This window comes from Stegostoma tigrinum, chromosome 6, assembly GCF_030684315.1.
Source record: "Stegostoma tigrinum isolate sSteTig4 chromosome 6, sSteTig4.hap1, whole genome shotgun sequence".
Taxonomy (NCBI): Eukaryota; Metazoa; Chordata; class Chondrichthyes; order Orectolobiformes; family Stegostomatidae; genus Stegostoma; species Stegostoma tigrinum.
The window spans coordinates 60496043-60513481 of record NC_081359.1 but is presented as its reverse complement, the minus strand read 5'-3'; the positions used below and the strand labels follow the sequence as shown (position 1 = coordinate 60513481).

Sequence of the window (17439 nt, the reverse complement as noted above, 5' to 3'; positions counted from 1 at the left end):
AATTTCTCGTGGTTAATAAATAAATTCCTGACAGTCATTTGACATTCGACAAGTAATAATTTATTTCTCTAAGTCTAACAGTGAGCAAATTAACTAAACTATTAACAAACCGAATAATTATTCCCAAATAAAACCAGATTCTAATGGTATGCTGTTCCAATAAATACAAGTTTTACTTATATCAAATAAAAATAGAATTTTGTCTGCCAATTAGAGTCGGGTTATTTGTCTTCCTGAATGCTGTGTTTCTTCTGTGTCAGTATTCCTGTCAGGAAGGCTGTGTCCGTCAATTCTTTTGTCAGGAGTATTCACTCGTTGTGCTGTTGGTACTTTTGTTACTTAGATGGTGCTTTCTCCAAGACTTAGAGGATTCTGACAGCCAGCAATTCTCACTTGAGAGCTAAGGGCTGTTAACTCTAGTAGATAGCAGCTAGCTCTGGGGTTTTGTCCAAATGCCCCCCTTCTTTTATACCCTTGATGATGAATTCAATACTTCTTATGATAGGATTGGTCCTCTGTTGTCAAAAGCATCAGATTTAAATTTAATTGGATTTTGGTCTCTAAGTGCTTGGTTCAAATTGATTGGCTAAATTCTAAAGTTTGTTGTCTTGGTAAGAACTCTTGCTTGGCTTGTTAACTGTTTGGCCTTTTGATACAATAGTTTCAAGCCTGTTGCTCTCTATTTACTTGCAAAGTTTCACGTTGCTGCTCACAAATATCCATTTGGATCTGTAAGCACAGAAAAAGCACGTAATCTTTTAAAGGGACCATGCCAAATTCTAACTTCCTACGTCCCAGTTCACAATTACTCTACTCAACTTCGCAACAATAAATGGAAATTGAATCATAATTGTTCTTTTAAACTCCAGGGAATTTATTGTCTTGTCCACTCAATTTTTCCTCATGGATCAATCCCCTAACCCCATGAACCTCCATTGACTCCCTCTGTGGCAAGTATGTACTAAAATTAAGAACACCAAAACTGCACATGGTAATCTCTTTTAAACTGAATGGTAGAATGAAAAGTAGGATGATGCCCTTTTTGTGCTGCTCAACTGACAGGCCTGATTTCTCTGCTTAGATTCATTTACTATTACAAATTACACTCCCTCCTTAAATTCATTGGAAACTATTATATTTTAGCATTCAATGCAAATATCAATATCTCTGCAGCAGAAGTCATACAGTCTTAGATGTTCATACATTCTTTGCCTCCAGCTTGCATGAATTGAATAGAAATTGGTTTAAAGTATGCTATCAATTCAATCTTAGAAAACATGACCAGCAAGAAGTAACCTAGCTATCTGTGATTTTTCAACTGGTTCAAGTGGCTGAAGCAATTTGATTGTGATTTGTATTATTCTTTAGGCATGTATTCCACAGAATATGTATTGATCCATGGCTTCTTGAACATCAAACCTGTCCTATGTGTAAACTTGATGTCATTAAAGCACTTGGCTTTATGGTAAGTGATGGAAGACATATTTCGATGAAATACTAACTTATTTAACTGGCATAATGTGAAAAGAAATGTGTAATTAGCAGAATAAACTACAGTCTCTTCAAGTGTTGACCTTTGCTCTGCGGTAAGACTGTTACCTCTGAGTCATGAGACTTCATTCCAGACAGCTGAGCACAGTATACCTGATGATTCATCCCATTTATAAGGATGCATGAGTGATGCTGTCTTTTGGATTAAGTGTTAAACATTGGCCTGCACAGGTGGTTTTAATAGATCCCCTGGCAGTTTGAGAGAAGGAAGAACAAGGGAGTTTCTGTTATGTCCTGATAAACATTCGTCATGCACCAACAACCAAAACAATTTGTCTTTTCCATTTATCTCATTGTTTATGAAACCTTGCTAACCAAGTTGCCTGTATTACTGCAGTGACTATACTTCAGAAATACTTCCTGGCTTTAAGTGCTTTGCATTCTCCTGAAAAATATAAAAGATGGGATACAGAAGTAATTCTTTTCCTCCTTGTGTTGTATATTATCAGTAAGTGTACTGAATAATTCCCAAAACACGGGTGGGAGTGTTTGTGAAATTATATGAACAAATAACCTGTTGTTCTTTCCCTCTTGTCGATTTTTGTTAATGTCACACCTATCCAGAACATTTTCTCCTTAGTGGGAAAGAATTCTTTGGGGCTCAAAAAGAATGTTGGCACACTGTCTGATATCCTTTTGCACTTCAAGCAGAGGCATTAGCTAGTGATATGAAGGGGAGATTCTGACTGTAATTTCCTTCCTGTAAGCCAGAGGGGCTGTAGCACCTCTTCACATCTATGTGGCTCAGCTACTCAATCGAACGTTTGTAGCATCAGAAAGAAATATATTATGCTTGTGCAGCATTTTTAAACAAATGTAATGGGGAAGTTCGACTGGGCCCTGTCTTCCAACTTTGGTCTGTTTTTAGATACCCAGGCCCCAATTTCATGTAGGGTATTGTATCTTTGAGGATCACTGACCGCGATAACTTGGGAGAGTGCTAGGCAGAAGTTTTGGTCAGGTCTTGTGGGCCCCTTCAGGTGGATGAAGAGGTGGCCTTAGGTTGTGGAGCAAAGCCTGAGATCCTAAGTACAGTATGGAGGAGACAGAGCTTGAAGAATCCCAAGGGAGAGCACAGCAGCAGACAGAAGAAATTTAAGCCTTTCAAAAGTGAGCTGCAGTGTGGAAAAAGCAAGATTCATGAACAGGACAACCCAAAGCCTCTGGTGAACGAGTGATGGGAATGGGAGTACATGTACAACAACTGGGGATGAGGGGCTCCATCAGGACAGCACAGAAGCTCCTTCATGATTTGCTGGTGTAAACTGGCTTGCATGCTTGAGGAGGACTACTTCTAGTTATTGCCTCTGGACCCAAAGCAGCATTACTGTGCTGCTTTCTGCCTCATTCAATAGGAGGAATTGTGCTGTTAAGTTTTCTTGTGTCTAGAGTGTTAGACTGCAGCTGCCTGTTTTGAATGGTTTGTTTCTGAGAGTTAAACTTTTTCATGAATGCTTATATAGTTATGTTGCTGGTGGAACAGTTTTGGAATCTTCATACATTTTGTGTGCCTAACTCCTGTGTTACAATCATCCCCCTTTTTTCCCAATATTTGTATTGGTTCTTGTTCTAATACATGGAGAGATGCTTTCATATTCTACAGTGTTGCTCTGAAATGTCAGCCAACATTGAGTATGCCAACAGTTTGATGTACTGGGCACAGTTCACCCTGGGAGCAAGCTGAGGTCTTGGGTAATTGCCACATAATGAGGCATGGAGGACTTGGGATGGAGATCTTGACACTTCCCTGATTCCCCAGTTAACTGCCATATGGAAAGGGTCAAGACCTACTTTTGATTGGCCAGCAGCTTCTTGAAGTGGGATCTCTACAGCCAGGAATACTAACACTGGCTAGAAAGTTGCCTAATTGACTTTTAATTGGAGCAGGACATCCAGGAATGGCCATAGTGATTTTGCCAGCCTGTGGATGGGCTCACTGTAGTGGACATTAAATTCATAGAACATAGAACATTACAGCATAGTACAGGCCCTTCAGCCCTCGATGTTGTGCCGACCTGTCATACCAATTCAGAAAATCAGGTCGGATGTAAAATAACATGGCATTTGAATGCAAGTTCAATGCATTTGTTCAAGCAAGTAGGAACCTTTGCAATCATTAGAGAATGGAAACTTTTCAAAATCCTGGTTGGATTCAGATTTTCTAACTGAAATAACCTCCAAATTTCTCTGACAGTTTTGAGGCTCTGTTTTTCATCATTATGTACTACACAAATAGTGTGCTTATCTAGAGAAGTACACCAGAGAGAGAGGGTCAGGGTGTTTTGGAATCATTTTAAGGGATCCTATGGCATGCTGAACATGTAAAAGATTGTAGAGTGGGGGTTTGTTGCTAATGGACCGACACAGGCAGACACTATGGATAGTTGAACACACTGGAGGGTATGCGTTTGTGTCCTTGGCACTGACTTCCCTGCATTTGCCTGGAGTTAATGGAGCAGTAATAGTGTCAATGATATTGGTAACTTTATTGCCATGATATCACCTGTCCAGCTTTTCCCATTTTGAAAGGGCCTACTGCTGGGCATCCAACCCTTGTGCCAATTTTATGTGACAAGCCCATTTAATACGTAGTAGAAACGCAATGAACATTTTTAATTGCAAATGGCTGGAATAGATCAGTTCCACAGGTGATGTAATCAAAGAGGACCCTTGGAGGCCCAGGTCAAATTGTTTTGTAGGTCACAAAGGAGCAATTATGTCCATCCTTAGTGATTTTATATTTCCACAAGGGCTTTCCCTGCTTTCTCTTCCCTATGTTCAGTGCCCACTTCTCTTCTCTAAAACTCTCTTCACCCCTTATATCCCCTTAATTATTTTCATATCTGCCTCCTTCTCCCCTGGTCTTGATCATTGGAAGGTCATCATCACCCACTTCCTTGAATCTGATTAAATTTCTTTTCAAAGGGTAAAAGGCATCTGCACATAGCTGGAGAAGAACTTGGAGTGGGCAGGAAAATATCCAACACTTTTAATATAGGAAACAACTGCATACTGGGAACTCGGAATTATGTTTTGCTGAGAGAATTTAAGGAGTTAGGGTCCAAACGAGAAAGCAGAATTTCAAAGGTAATCTCGGTTATTAGATTAGATTCCCTACAGTGTGGAAACAGGCCCTTCGGCCCAACAAGTCCACGCTGCCCCTTGGAGCATCCCACCCAGACCCATCCCCCTATAACCCACACACCCCTGAACACTACGGGTGATTTAGCATGGCCGATCCACCTAGCCTGCACATCTTTGAACTGTGGGAGGAAACCGGAGCACCCAGAGGAAACCCACAAAGGCACAGGGAGAATGAGCAAACTCCACACACAGTCACCCAAGGCTGGAATCGAACCTGGGTCCCTGGCGCTGATGTTACTTGAAATGTGTGTCAGTTGGCTTATGGAAGAAACCGATGAGAAGATGAAGTGTGTAGTTGAAGAAGTGGTCTCGGAGGCAGGAATTTGGCTTCGTGGGCCAGTAGCACTGAGAAAGAGGGAGCTCCAGGGGGACGGGTTCCCTTTAAACCAACAGGGTACGGTGTCTCGGCAATTTGAATAACTCGGGCTGTAGACTGAGCTTTAACCAATTAAAGCTGTGGATGTGTTTCTTTCTGGGGAGGGACAGGAAAGAATGTAAGAATTCAGAAGCACCAAGAAAAATGTTAAAGCCATAGAGCACTTTACTTTTTAATGGGTAAAAGTAAGCAGAGTGGTCTGGAAGGGACTGCAATTAATAAAAGTAAAAAGGGCATGAGTGACTAAAGTCAGAGAAACTTAGAATAAAATTAAAGTTAAAGGCACAATTATGAACGTGCCAAAAACAAAATTTTTCAATGACCTGCTCAGAACTGTTATGGCATACCTTCTATAGGGCAGTTGGGACTTGAACCCAAACCTTCTGGATACAGAAGCCTTTTAATTCTGAATACACAAAACATCCTTAACAGTTTAGATGAATTAATGGGAAATTATTAACTTTGATCTAATGACTGTTATGGAGACCTAGTTTCAAAGTGTCCAAGGTTAAGAACTAAATATTAAAGGATATATTATAGAAGAGATGGGCAAAAATGAAAAGGAGTTGTAGCCTGATGGAGACAGTAAAGAGAGAGAGGAACTGAGGTCAATAATTCAAGGAGAAAAATCAGTTCAGATGAAGCTGAGAAACAGCAAGGCACAGGACGTGTTGCTGGAAGTTATTTATAAGCCTGCTTATGGTAATTGTGGTGTAAGGCAGAAAAGGAATCTGGAAACTAGCAACGTACATAACTAAGGGAATACAATAGTCATGCAAAACGTTAATTGCCATATAGACTGGGCAAATTAAATTTCTGCTAATAATGTGGAGGACCGGTTGGATAAGTGTGCAAGACCATGGCAGATGGAATACAATGTAACAAGTTATTTACTGTAGTAGGGAAAAAAATGCAGATTTTATTTTTATTCATGATAGTGATGCAAAATTTGTGTTCAAAAGGGCTTGGCTATCCTTGTAGATGTGTTGTAGAGTTTTAATACTGAGGTAAAATGGATTTGAGATTAGGAGTGAAGACATTTTACCACGGGTGTGCAGGGCACTGGTGACACAACACCTAGGATGGGCTGGGATGTGGGAGTTCCTGTAAAATGGTGAAGGAAGACAGGGTGAAGGGCAGACTTTGCCTTCCTATTGCTATAGCATTTTACCTGTAGGCTGCTTACTCCGGATGGCTGCCAATGCACATGGCACTGGTGATGTCAGCTCTCCATGACAAGTTTGGGATGTGGCCAAGCACATGCTGCTGATGTCACCACTTTCCATTGGACATTTGGTGCAAATGCATTTGTAGGCTTCCCCAGTTTTACTTCATGTTAATTAGTTTTCAGAGACCACCATCAATCCCCTATGCTGCTCTGGCCTTTCACTAGCAAGGCTTTCATGCTGAAACCAATATCCCCAATACACACTTGTTTAGGTGGATTGGCACCTTTTGAATGGAGCATGTGCCAGTCATAGTCTTAATGTGGAGTTGCAGTTACAGGGGTATGTTCATTTTGACTTGGAGGGCGGTGGATAATAGAGGTGGCAGTGTGGACAGGGAAACCTTAGGCCCTGAATAAGAAATTACTGGTCTGGGTTAACCCTGAATGGGACAGCTGCTTCGGTTGAATATGAATGGCACCTGCTTTATCTTGCGCATGAGTACTGCTTGTGCTCCATAGAGATAGCATTTATATAATACAGTCTTCCACTGTTACAGAGATAGTCCAACTGAGTAACTTAATTGACCAATTAAGGACATTTTCCTGTTACCACTTGCATTTTACTAGCCGCATAAGACAATAAGAAATAGGAGCAGGAGTAGGGTATTCTATCCGTCATGCCTGCTCCACCGTTCAATAACATCATGGCTGATCCGACACTCTTTGTCCACTTTCCTGCATTTTCCCACAAAACCCTTGATTCTGCACAGATCAAATATCTATCTCAGCCTTCAATATCTACAAGAACTCTGCCCGGCAGCCCTCTGTGGCAAGGTGTTCCAAAGACACTCAACCCTGTGAGCAAAGAAACCACCTCCTCTCAGTCTTAAATTGATATTCCTTTATTTTCTCCGTTTAAATAATACTCTATTCTTCTGAACAACTTCATATTTTTCCACATATTACTCCATTTGCCAACTTGTTGCCCACTTAAATGTGGACCCTCTGACATTTTTGGGAGATCACTTGCTGAAGCCTAAAAGCCACACTGTTATTTTGTGGTAGGGCAGTGTGGGCAAGGTTCACCTTCCTAATCTGGTACTCTGTGGCTTTCAGCTTTCAGCAGGGGGGGAGCTCTACCAGTATCAACAACCATCTCTATGGCAACCCTTGACACATCACTCTCCTATGCCTCGCTAGGACCTGTCAAAATACCCCATGTGATGCAAGGCCTCACTGGTTGGGAGTTAGTCTGCTCCAATGGCAAACTGTCAGCTCTTGAATGCTCAAGTGAGGCTGCTGATCAGAATATTTGCATGTCTGTCCACCAGAAAACCGTGGCTACTCAGTTGTCGAATGTATTTAAGAGAAGAAGTTGATAAATTTTTGAGTACTTGAGATTAGGGAATATGAGACCAATGCGGGGAGATGGTGTTGAGGTTGGAAATCAGCACTTATCTTGAATGGTAGAACAAGCTGAAAACATATTCTTTCTTATGTACTTGTGTTTCTGCACTCTTAACTCTATTTCCACTAAACTGCTGGCCACATATCAGCGTTTCTTGTGAACAGACACTTGAAATGGTTTGCCTTACTTGCTTGGCGCTTCCTGTATCAGCCGCACCCTCAAAACATCACGTCTGTTCGTCATCTCAAGCTACTGTCCTTTTGTTCAATGATTCAATATTCTGAAGTCTTTGACTGTAAAACTATTGCCATTTCTCCCAGCTATCTTTCAACTCAGTTTTTGCCCTTCCAAAATGACCTTGCAGTTGCTCTTTTGCATTCTTTGTGATTCTGGACTTTATTTTAGCCTTTTGACAGGGTGATCCACATCAACTAGATCCAATGCCAATACTGTATTTTTCAGTCTGGTATGATCGTTCTGCTATTCAAACATATTGCCAGCATCTCCAGCATTGAGATCTGTTCTCCTCCTTAAGTCTCTAAACCTCTATCCTTGGCCTCTTATTTTCCTCATTGACATGCTCCCCTCTGTGCTTCATCTTTTGCAAATTTAGCAGCTGATGCTTCAGCTAATTATATACCTGACTCTGCGGATTCCTCCTTCAATCCCTTCTTGTTTCTCCACTTTTTAATTACTTGTCTTCCAAAAAGTCCACTTGAACCAAAGATTTGCTTGCTTGTCCTATTCACCTTCTTCTGACAATTTTATTTTTGAATTGCTGTGGCATTTTTTTTTAATAAAAAATGTTCTTTGTTAACATCTTTACTGCTTTCGTTTATCTTTGTTTTTCATAGGTAGATACACATGAAAATGTTGAAGTGGTTATACCAGAATCTGTGCCTGATAGTATCCCTGTTGGCAATTCAAATGTTGTTTTACAAGAAGGAGCTGGAGCTGAAACAAGTACCTTCCCAAACTCTCCAACGTTTGAGTCACTACAGCATGATGATAGACTAATGGAAGAAGATGAAGCTGCAGCTTTAATTGGTAAGTATAATTATTCAATAATATTGACCCTAATAAAGTTCATCTTGAAGTGAGACCACCACAGATTAAAGCTTGTGGCTGGTGTGAAATGTGAGCATTGACATGGATAACACTGCACTGGTGGTAGCTGTAAATTGCTGTAATAACTAGTGGCAGACCTAGACTGTACACCTTATGATCACGGAGATCCACAATCCAGACTTTTTTTTTCCTTTTGTTCGTATTCCACGGCCAGGTGTAGTGTTAGGGAAGCACTGAGTATGACAATTTTTTCGCCCCCAAAGTTCAGCAATTAACTCAACTTTGGATGCAGACATGTGATGACCTGTCTTCTTGAATTACCTGATCAGTATGTGTTAAAAATGCATCTTGTGCAGTTTCTGCGTCTTTCCTATAATCCAGGAAATAATCATTTTAATGCATTTCTAGTAATTCCCTGCAGTGGTAATTTGGAAACTTCCACTCCCAAAGTTATCCATTTTTACCCAAATGTCATTTGGGTGTTGAAAGAAGCTTGTGGATAAACACACAAAAGCATGCCGACATAGATAGCAATTAGGTTAAAGAGACAAAAGTAATGAATAAAGCTTATAGTATGTAATTCAGCCTGAAAGAACGTCAACGGCAAGATCAAAATTGGATCCATTACTTCTCTTTCTCTGTGCTATATAATAGCAAACATAAAAATGGACATAGTTAAATTGGGGCCGAAAACAAAACAAGAAGATAGAAAATTGATGAGGCTAAACCTTAACCCACTACCACTGTTTTTATATTATGATATTGTTTTATTCAAATGAATAAATATATAATTAGGAAACATAGATAGTGAAACATCTGATTTTTATGAATATAGGTAACATTAAATTTGTACTGTATACTGAAGGGCATATTTTAAATTACATGTTGATTGACTAAAAGAATAGAATATCGGTGTGAGGACAGAGGCAATTTACACAGTCAATGTTTGCTGATAGTATTCTGCTAAAAGCTGATTTCCAGCTGAAATGTTTACCACAAGCATTGAGCAGCAAGCTATCAGATGCTAACTGGACTTTACAGATGGCCTGCTGGTCTCCATGGTGTTAGGAGCATATAACCATTGCTGATTTCAAATTTATTAAAATCGCTGAGCAGGCATCACAAGATGAATCTTACTGACCATCACAAGGTGCAGCTCTTTCTATGCTGCAGGGTCTCCTACTAACCCTGTAGCACAGAGAGCCCACTTACTGTGCTTGTTTAGATAACAAGCATGCCCACTGGCCACTAAACAACCAATTTTTTTTTTACCCTCCATTGGGTGACTGCTCCTGATACTACAGAGTTAGAACCCCCTCCTGTCCCCAAAGTTGGGGTCATAACCCAAATACACTTTTTTTTCTTTGGGATTGAGAAGATTGTTGCACAATGTCGTAACTGTGTAACCTGTGTGTTAACAAAAGAGCAGGTTATTTCATGTTATTTGAAATAAAATACTGAGAGAAATGTGCTATCAGCTTCAAGCCATGTCATAAAGTCAAAATTATTCCTTTTGCATGCAACAAAATCATAAATACGTTTGAAGATTTTCCTCCATTGAAAATACAAATAAAATCTTCCTTCATTCTTTAACAGACAGCGGATTTTCCTGATGAAGATGTGAAAGTTAACAAAATGTCAAAATTTGCAGGGTTGGGAGATGGGAGTCGACAGTAAACTGTCAGCACTCATCCTTATCATTCTGAAACTGGCCATAATTTCAGGAAGTTAAACATGTGTAGATTAGTTCAAAAATCTTAAAGTTGCAGTCTGTCACATGAGTCTTCTCCCAGAGCTGCAAGTCAGTGAGATCAAATATTTCAGCTTTCAACCCCATATCATCGTTGAAGCCCCTTTTAAAAAATATTATGCCTTGTTCATTAAGTTGTACCTGCATTTCTAATAGTGATCTAAATAATAGAATTTGATGAACAATAGAACTGGCCCTGAAAATGGTGATTTAATAATCATTGAGCGTTGTCAAATCATTAATTGGTATATTTTTAAAATTAATCACTTTTAATAACACTTTTAAAAAAATGATTTGCTTAGAATTTCAAAGAGCAAAGAAAATTACAGCATAGGAACAGGCCCTTTGGCCATCCAAGCCTGCATCGACATGCTGCCCGTCACAACTAAACTTCCCTACCTTTCTGGGGACCGTATCCCTCTATTCCTATCCTATTCATATTTGTCAAGATGCCCTTTTAAAAATCACTATAGTATCTGCTTCCACTACCTTCCCCCCCAGTCCCCCGCAGCAAGTTCCAGACACCCATCACCTTCTGTTTTTAAAAAAAACTTGCCCCGTACATCACCTTTAAACCTTGCCCCTCGCACCTTAAACATATGCCCCTTAGTAACTAACTCTTCCAACCTGGAAAAATGCTTCCTACTGTCCGGTCTGTCCATGCCCTTCATAATCTTGTAGATCTCTATCAGGATCACTCCTCAATCTCTGTCGTGCCAGTGAGAACAACCCGTGTTTCTCCAACCTCCCCTCATAGCTAATGCCCTCCATGCCTGGCAACATCCTGGGAAATCTTTTCTGTACCCTCTCAAAAGCCACCACATCCTTCTGGTAGTGTGGTGACCAGAATTACACACACTATTCCAAAAGCAGCCTAACTAAGGTTCTATACGGCTGCAAAATTACCTACCAATTTTTAAACCTGATGCCCTGGCCAATGAAGGAAAGCATGCTGTGTGCCTTGTTGACTACCTTCTCCACCTGCGTTGCCACTTTCAGTGACCTGTACACCCAGATCCCTCTGCCTATTAGTACTGTTAAGGGTTCTGCCATTTACTGTATATTTTCCATCTGGATTAGACCTTTCAAAATGCATTATCTCTCATTTTTTCCGGATTAAACTCCATCTGCCATCTCTCTGCCCAAGTCACCAACCGGCCTATATCCTGCTGTATCCTCTAGCAATCCTCATCACCAGCCACAATTCCACCAACCTTTGTATCATCCACAAACTTACTAATCAGACCAGTTCCATTTTCCTCCAAATCATTTATGTATATATGTATTACAAATAGCAAAGGTCCCAATACTGATTCCTGAGGAATGCCACTAGCCACACCCCTCCATTCAGGAACACACCCTTCCACTGCTACCCTCTGTCTTCTATGACTGAGCCAGTTTCTTAACCATCTTGCAAGCTCACCTCTGACCCGTGTGACTTTACCTTCCGTATCAGCCTGTCATGAGAGAGGCCTTGCGGATGCAGACAATATCCACTGCCCTACCCTCATCAATCAACTTTGTCACTTCCTCAAAAATGTCAATCAAGTTAGTGAGACACTATCTCCATTTCGCAAAACCACGCTGCCTGTCGCTAATGTGCCCACTTTTTTTCCCAAGTGATAGTAAATCCTGTCTCAAAGAATCCTCTTCATAATTTCCCTCCCACTGACATAAGGCTCACTGGCCTGTAATTAGCTGAATTATCCTTGCCCCCTTTCTTAAACAAAGCAACAACATTGGCTATTCTCCAATCCTCTGGGACCTCCCCTGCTGCCAGTGAGCATACAAAGATTTCTCTCAAGGTCTGAGCAATTTACTCCCTTACCTGTCTCAGTATTCTGGGGTTTATCCCATCAGGCCGAGGAGCTTCTCTACCTTAATGATTTTCAAGACCCCCCAATACCTCCTCCCTTTTGACCTCAACAATGACCCAAACTATCTACACACCCTTCCCCAGACTCATCATCCAACAAGTCTTTCTCTATGGTGAATACTGACGCAAAGTACTGATTTAATACCTCCCCATTTGGTCTGGCTCTAAGCATAAATTCCCTCCGCTGTCCTTGAGTGGGCCACCCCTCTTGCTCTTTTTTATATATGTAAAAAGCCTCGGGGTTTTCCTTAATCCTGTTGGCCGATGACTTTTCATGACGCCTTTCAGCCCTCCCGACTCCTTGCATAAGTTTCTTTTGACTTTCCTTGTATTCCACCCTTGCTTCATATGTTCCTGGCCTCCTAGCCTTGACAAATGCTTCTTTTTCTTTTTGACTAAGCTCACAATATCTCTCGTTTCCAAGGTTGCCATACATATCCTTCATTCTTACAGGAATGTGCCAGCAAGTTGCACTTGAAAGCCTCCCAAACACCAGATAATGACTTGTCCTCAAACATCTGCCTCCAATCTACTTGCTTCAGTTCCTGCCTAATATTGTTGTAATTAGCCTCCGGCCCCACCCCTCAATTTAGCATCTTCACCTGACAATGACAATATCTTATATCTTAGCGACTACCTTCACCACATGTTTATCTTTAATTTACTTTATGCAATCATTTTTTTAAAATTAGTTTTATTTTGCTCTTACAGCTTTTTGATTGCATGTGCTTGAAAATCCTTTAATGGGATTAACTTTTGGACAGCCTGATAGCATCACTTGCTGCTCTGTGCTCTAAACAGCAGTAAAAGAAACAGAATTAGTTGCAGCACTGTCGTACAGTGATAGAGATGAAATTCTGACAAGTCTCTGAAAGATTTAATTAATTCTCAGTATCAAGACTGCACACTTTGCCACTGACTGTGCAGTCTGGATGACAAGACGTGGAATGTGCGCAGGGCCGTTGTAGGTTGCAACGGGACATTTACAGGATGCAGAGCTGGCCAAAGAAGTGGCAGATGGAATTCAACCCGGAAAACTGTGAAGTGATTCATTTTGGAAGATCGAATTTGTATGCAGAACACAGTGTTAATGGCAAGATTCTGGGCAGTGTGGAGGAACAGACGAATCTTGGGGTCCAGGTCCATAGATCTCTCCAAGTTGTCACCCAAGTTGATAGGGTTGTTAAGGAGTATGGTGTTGTGGCTTTCGTTAGCACAGGAATTGAGCTTAAGAGCTGTGAGGTTATGCTGCAGCTCTATAAAACCCTGGTTAGACCACGCTTAGAATATTATGTTCAATTCCGGTTGTCTCATTATAGGAAGGATGTGGAAGCTTTAGAGAGGGTGCAGAGGAGATGTACCAGGATGCTGCCTGGACTGGAGGGCAGGTCTTATGAGGAAAGGTTGAGGGAGCTAACATTTTTCTCATTGGAGCAAAGAAGGATGAGAGGTGACTTGATAGAGGTGTACAAGATGATGAGAGGCATAAATGGAGTGGATAGTCAAGAGACTTTTTCCCAGGGTGAAAATGGCTATCACAAGGGGGCATAATTTTAAGGTGATTGGAGGAAGGTATAGGGGAGATGTCAGCGGTAGGTTCTTTACACAGAGTGGTGGGTGTGTGGAATGCATTGCCGGCAGTGGTAGTGGAGACAGATACATTAGGGACATTTAAGCGATTCTTGGACAGGCACAGGGATGACAGTAAAATGTAGGGTGTGCAGGTTAGTTTGATCTTAGAGTAGGACAATAAGTTGGCACAGCATTGTGGGCCGAAGGGCCTGTACTGTGCTGTACTGTTCTATGTTCTATGTATTATATTGTGAACTCTTTTTAAGGCTATGTGTTTTGTTTGAATTTTATAATTTCCCTTTTTTCTCTTCTCTTTCTAGAAGCGAATTTAGAAATTCAGAGAAATAGCGATAGTTCATCTTGTCCCATTGGATGCCCAGATGCCAGATGAATATATTTTGGACAAAAATCAATTTTTGATTTAAAGCACAAGAGGTGCCATTTGTGGATTCTTATGAAAAAAAAGTTTAAAGTATGCAACAAAATACTAGGTCATGCATTTTTAATTCATTTCATCGTGGTTCTAACAATAAAATAACTGGCTGAAATTAAAAATAATGGATATTGGTTTCTCGAGATTAATGTGTTGATTTGGTAACGCATGGGATTCCCACTTAGTCACAGCAAATCTCCTATTGTTCCTTTACGAAAGGTACTTTGAACTTTGTTTACGGAAACTGGAATTGGTAACTTTTAATCACTGTTTAGTTACAAGCGCATTGATTTTGATTTCATATTATTCTCTGCACTTTGCAGCCTGTACAATATATTTGTAAATACCCTTATTTTCCTTGAAAAAAAATTAAGGATAAATTCAGATGTTTAGAGAGCTAAAGTTATTTGTATTAGATCCATTTGTCTGGTTTTGTCAAGGTTAATCAAACTGGTAATCTGTAACGTTACATAGAAACAGTAGTTTGGTCGTTAATATTTTTTAGCAGTGGTTTTATGCTAAGTGGTTAATATATAAGTCACCATTTTTTAAAAAGAATATTGTGAGGTCACTTAATTTCTGCAGCCGCATAGCTAAGCCTATAATGATACAATCGGTTCTCCTACTAAACTGCACTAAAAAGATTGGAGGATTAAAAATTCTGTTAAACTTCAGACTATAACTGCTGTCATGAAATATTCATAACATAATTAGATCAGACTATGTTTTAGAGGCCCTGTTTGTGGTGTTGAATTATCCAAACTGCAGAAATGTGCCGAAACAGATGTGACAAATTATTTGGGCAAGATTTTGTGAAAAAGAATAATTCTAATAAACTTAAGAATCACTATATTTATGAAGCTGTGATGCACCTTTATCAGTTTAATGCCCATTCCAATGTACGTTACTGCATGACTAGGTCACCACATTATATATAATGACAGGTCATGAAAATATCATTTATTTTTTATTTTAGGCCAAAGACTAAAATTTTGCACTGTATTTCATTTGAGTGTGGCAGAAAAAAAGCAATAATGTATTGAGCCTTATGTCGACTGAATAAAATTTGTACACCTATAATATTTAACATTTTCAATCATTTATTACTACGATAAAAGAAAATTAACTTAAAAATAACTTAAGGAACTCTTCTGATGTGAAATCATTCTAAATAATTTCAAGATTGATGTGTTAGAAGTTATTCAATATGAACTACATATGGCATGGATGTTGCAAAGTTATGGAACTGAGGCAATTCCAATCTGAAGAGCAAGTTGTAAATTATTAGCTAGGATTTTACTTTTTTAATTGAGGCTCAGATCAAGCCAATGAAAAGCCAAAGTTCAAAAAGTACTAGGGCTTTTCAAATTGACAAATGAAATGCCAGTAGTTTATTGTGATGGGATGCAATATGTTGTCAAAGTCTTGTTTTTTTAGCAAGTGTCTACATGTCTGCAACTGCTTTATTGGAATTTGCTTCAATCTGTTGTTTTATTTGTGAATAGTCAAAAAGCACACCTTAAACATGTCTGTAAAAGCTCTAGGATCAATTTATGAAAATTATTGCAAATAAGCATCGTTAATTACAAGAAATTTTAAGCACTAGTCTCTTTAAATTTGTTCATAAGCATACTTTGAACTGTACATTATTCGAGATTTTAACCTTTCAATTATAGTGTGTTGAAAAAAATTTTGTTCAGTAGGATAGATTTGAATTGATCATGGGCAAATGCAAATTCTACCTTCTGTCTGTATATATCTTTTCAATATATCAATATTCCTATTAATTTTCTGCCCTTTCCCCCATGTAACAGGATATATTTTCTCCCCAATTTCATGTGTAATCTTGAAGTATGTGGCTTTGCCTATAATTCTGACATCATGGTTATGTTTATCATTTTCTAATGTAAGTATTTCATTAAAAGTAATCTCTCGTAAACCTGAATGTTTATTTGTGTTTCTGGGGAAAGTGGGTAATGGTGTTGCATCAATAGGATTGTTTATGTACTGTGTTCCTCTGAGTCTTCAGTGTTCCACATGTATACTACTGCTCATTTTCTCTTCCTGCATTGACCAGCCCTGCCTTTTTCACCCACTTATTTTAATGAGTGTCACAAACTAGCAAAATGGAAGCAGAAGAATCTGGCTTTAAAATCCTAGGGCTTTATTCAAAGACATGTGCATAGTATATCTTGTTTCTTGTCTGTCCTTTCTCAACACCACAGAAAAAGAACGGAGCAATAGATTGTGTATTTTTTTTAAACCACTGTTTGTAATATTTTGTTTTGCAAGGAATGCATTGTTCTGTTTCAAAATAAAACTACTACTTGAATCTACATTAAATGCTACATTAAATTAATCTTTTCTGTAAAGAAAAGTTGGAATTGTAGATGATTATCATCTGAATTTCTTCTTCAGTTTGCTGATTGTAAATCCATCTTACTATTTACCTTTTGCTTTGTTTTTAGTACAGGAGACCCTTAAATATGAAACAACCTTTCTTTCGATCAAAACTAATTTGATCTCAATGCAGCACTGTTTTAATGTGTTAGTCTTGCACTCTCTAAATATGGTTACCCAGACATTCAGTGTTATTACTTCAGAAACTGTTGTGCAATTCTCTCCATTCAGTGGGAAATGTACCACTTACAAATGTTGCTGTGTAAGAGAACAGTAACATAAATTGATGTATCGAAGAAAAGTGCCTTTAATTTACTTCATTGCAAAGAGCATTACTTCGATCCTGTCACTGGATATTAAGCTCTAGGGGAGAAAAGACTTTTGCATTGTCTGACTGTGGCAGATTGAATGAAAAGTAGTCAAGGAATCACACAGCATACAAACAGATCCTTTGGTCTAACTCGTACTCAGCGTTGATTATATTTTTGTATTATGGCGTTTTGCCACCCTGACTATGCATGCCAGTGTGGATCAAATCAGAATAGGCTGTCTGCTAATTTTCATTATCAACAATTTTCAGTTACCTCAATTCCACTTATTTGCAAGCTCCCTCCTCTTGGGATCCCAATCTCCAAGTTTCTCTGTCGCTAATGCATCTGCTCTGTTGAGGCAACCTCTCAACAGCATTTCTCA

The 17439-nt window shown here is 39.4% G+C and overlaps 1 protein-coding gene across 1 annotated transcript in view; it reads left to right on the top strand.

Moving 5' to 3' along the window:
* Positions 1–16285, top strand: part of LOC125453252 (E3 ubiquitin-protein ligase RNF149-like) — a 34157-nt gene extending 17872 nt beyond the window's left edge. The window contains exons 6-8 of the mRNA XM_059646597.1: positions 1369–1465; positions 8502–8694; positions 14234–16285. Coding sequence (XP_059502580.1) covers positions 1369–1465; positions 8502–8694; positions 14234–14304 — 361 coding nt within the window. The 3' untranslated portion in view covers positions 14305–16285. The remainder of the gene's footprint in view (positions 1–1368; positions 1466–8501; positions 8695–14233) is intronic.
* The last annotated feature ends 1154 nt before the right edge of the window (positions 16286–17439 follow it).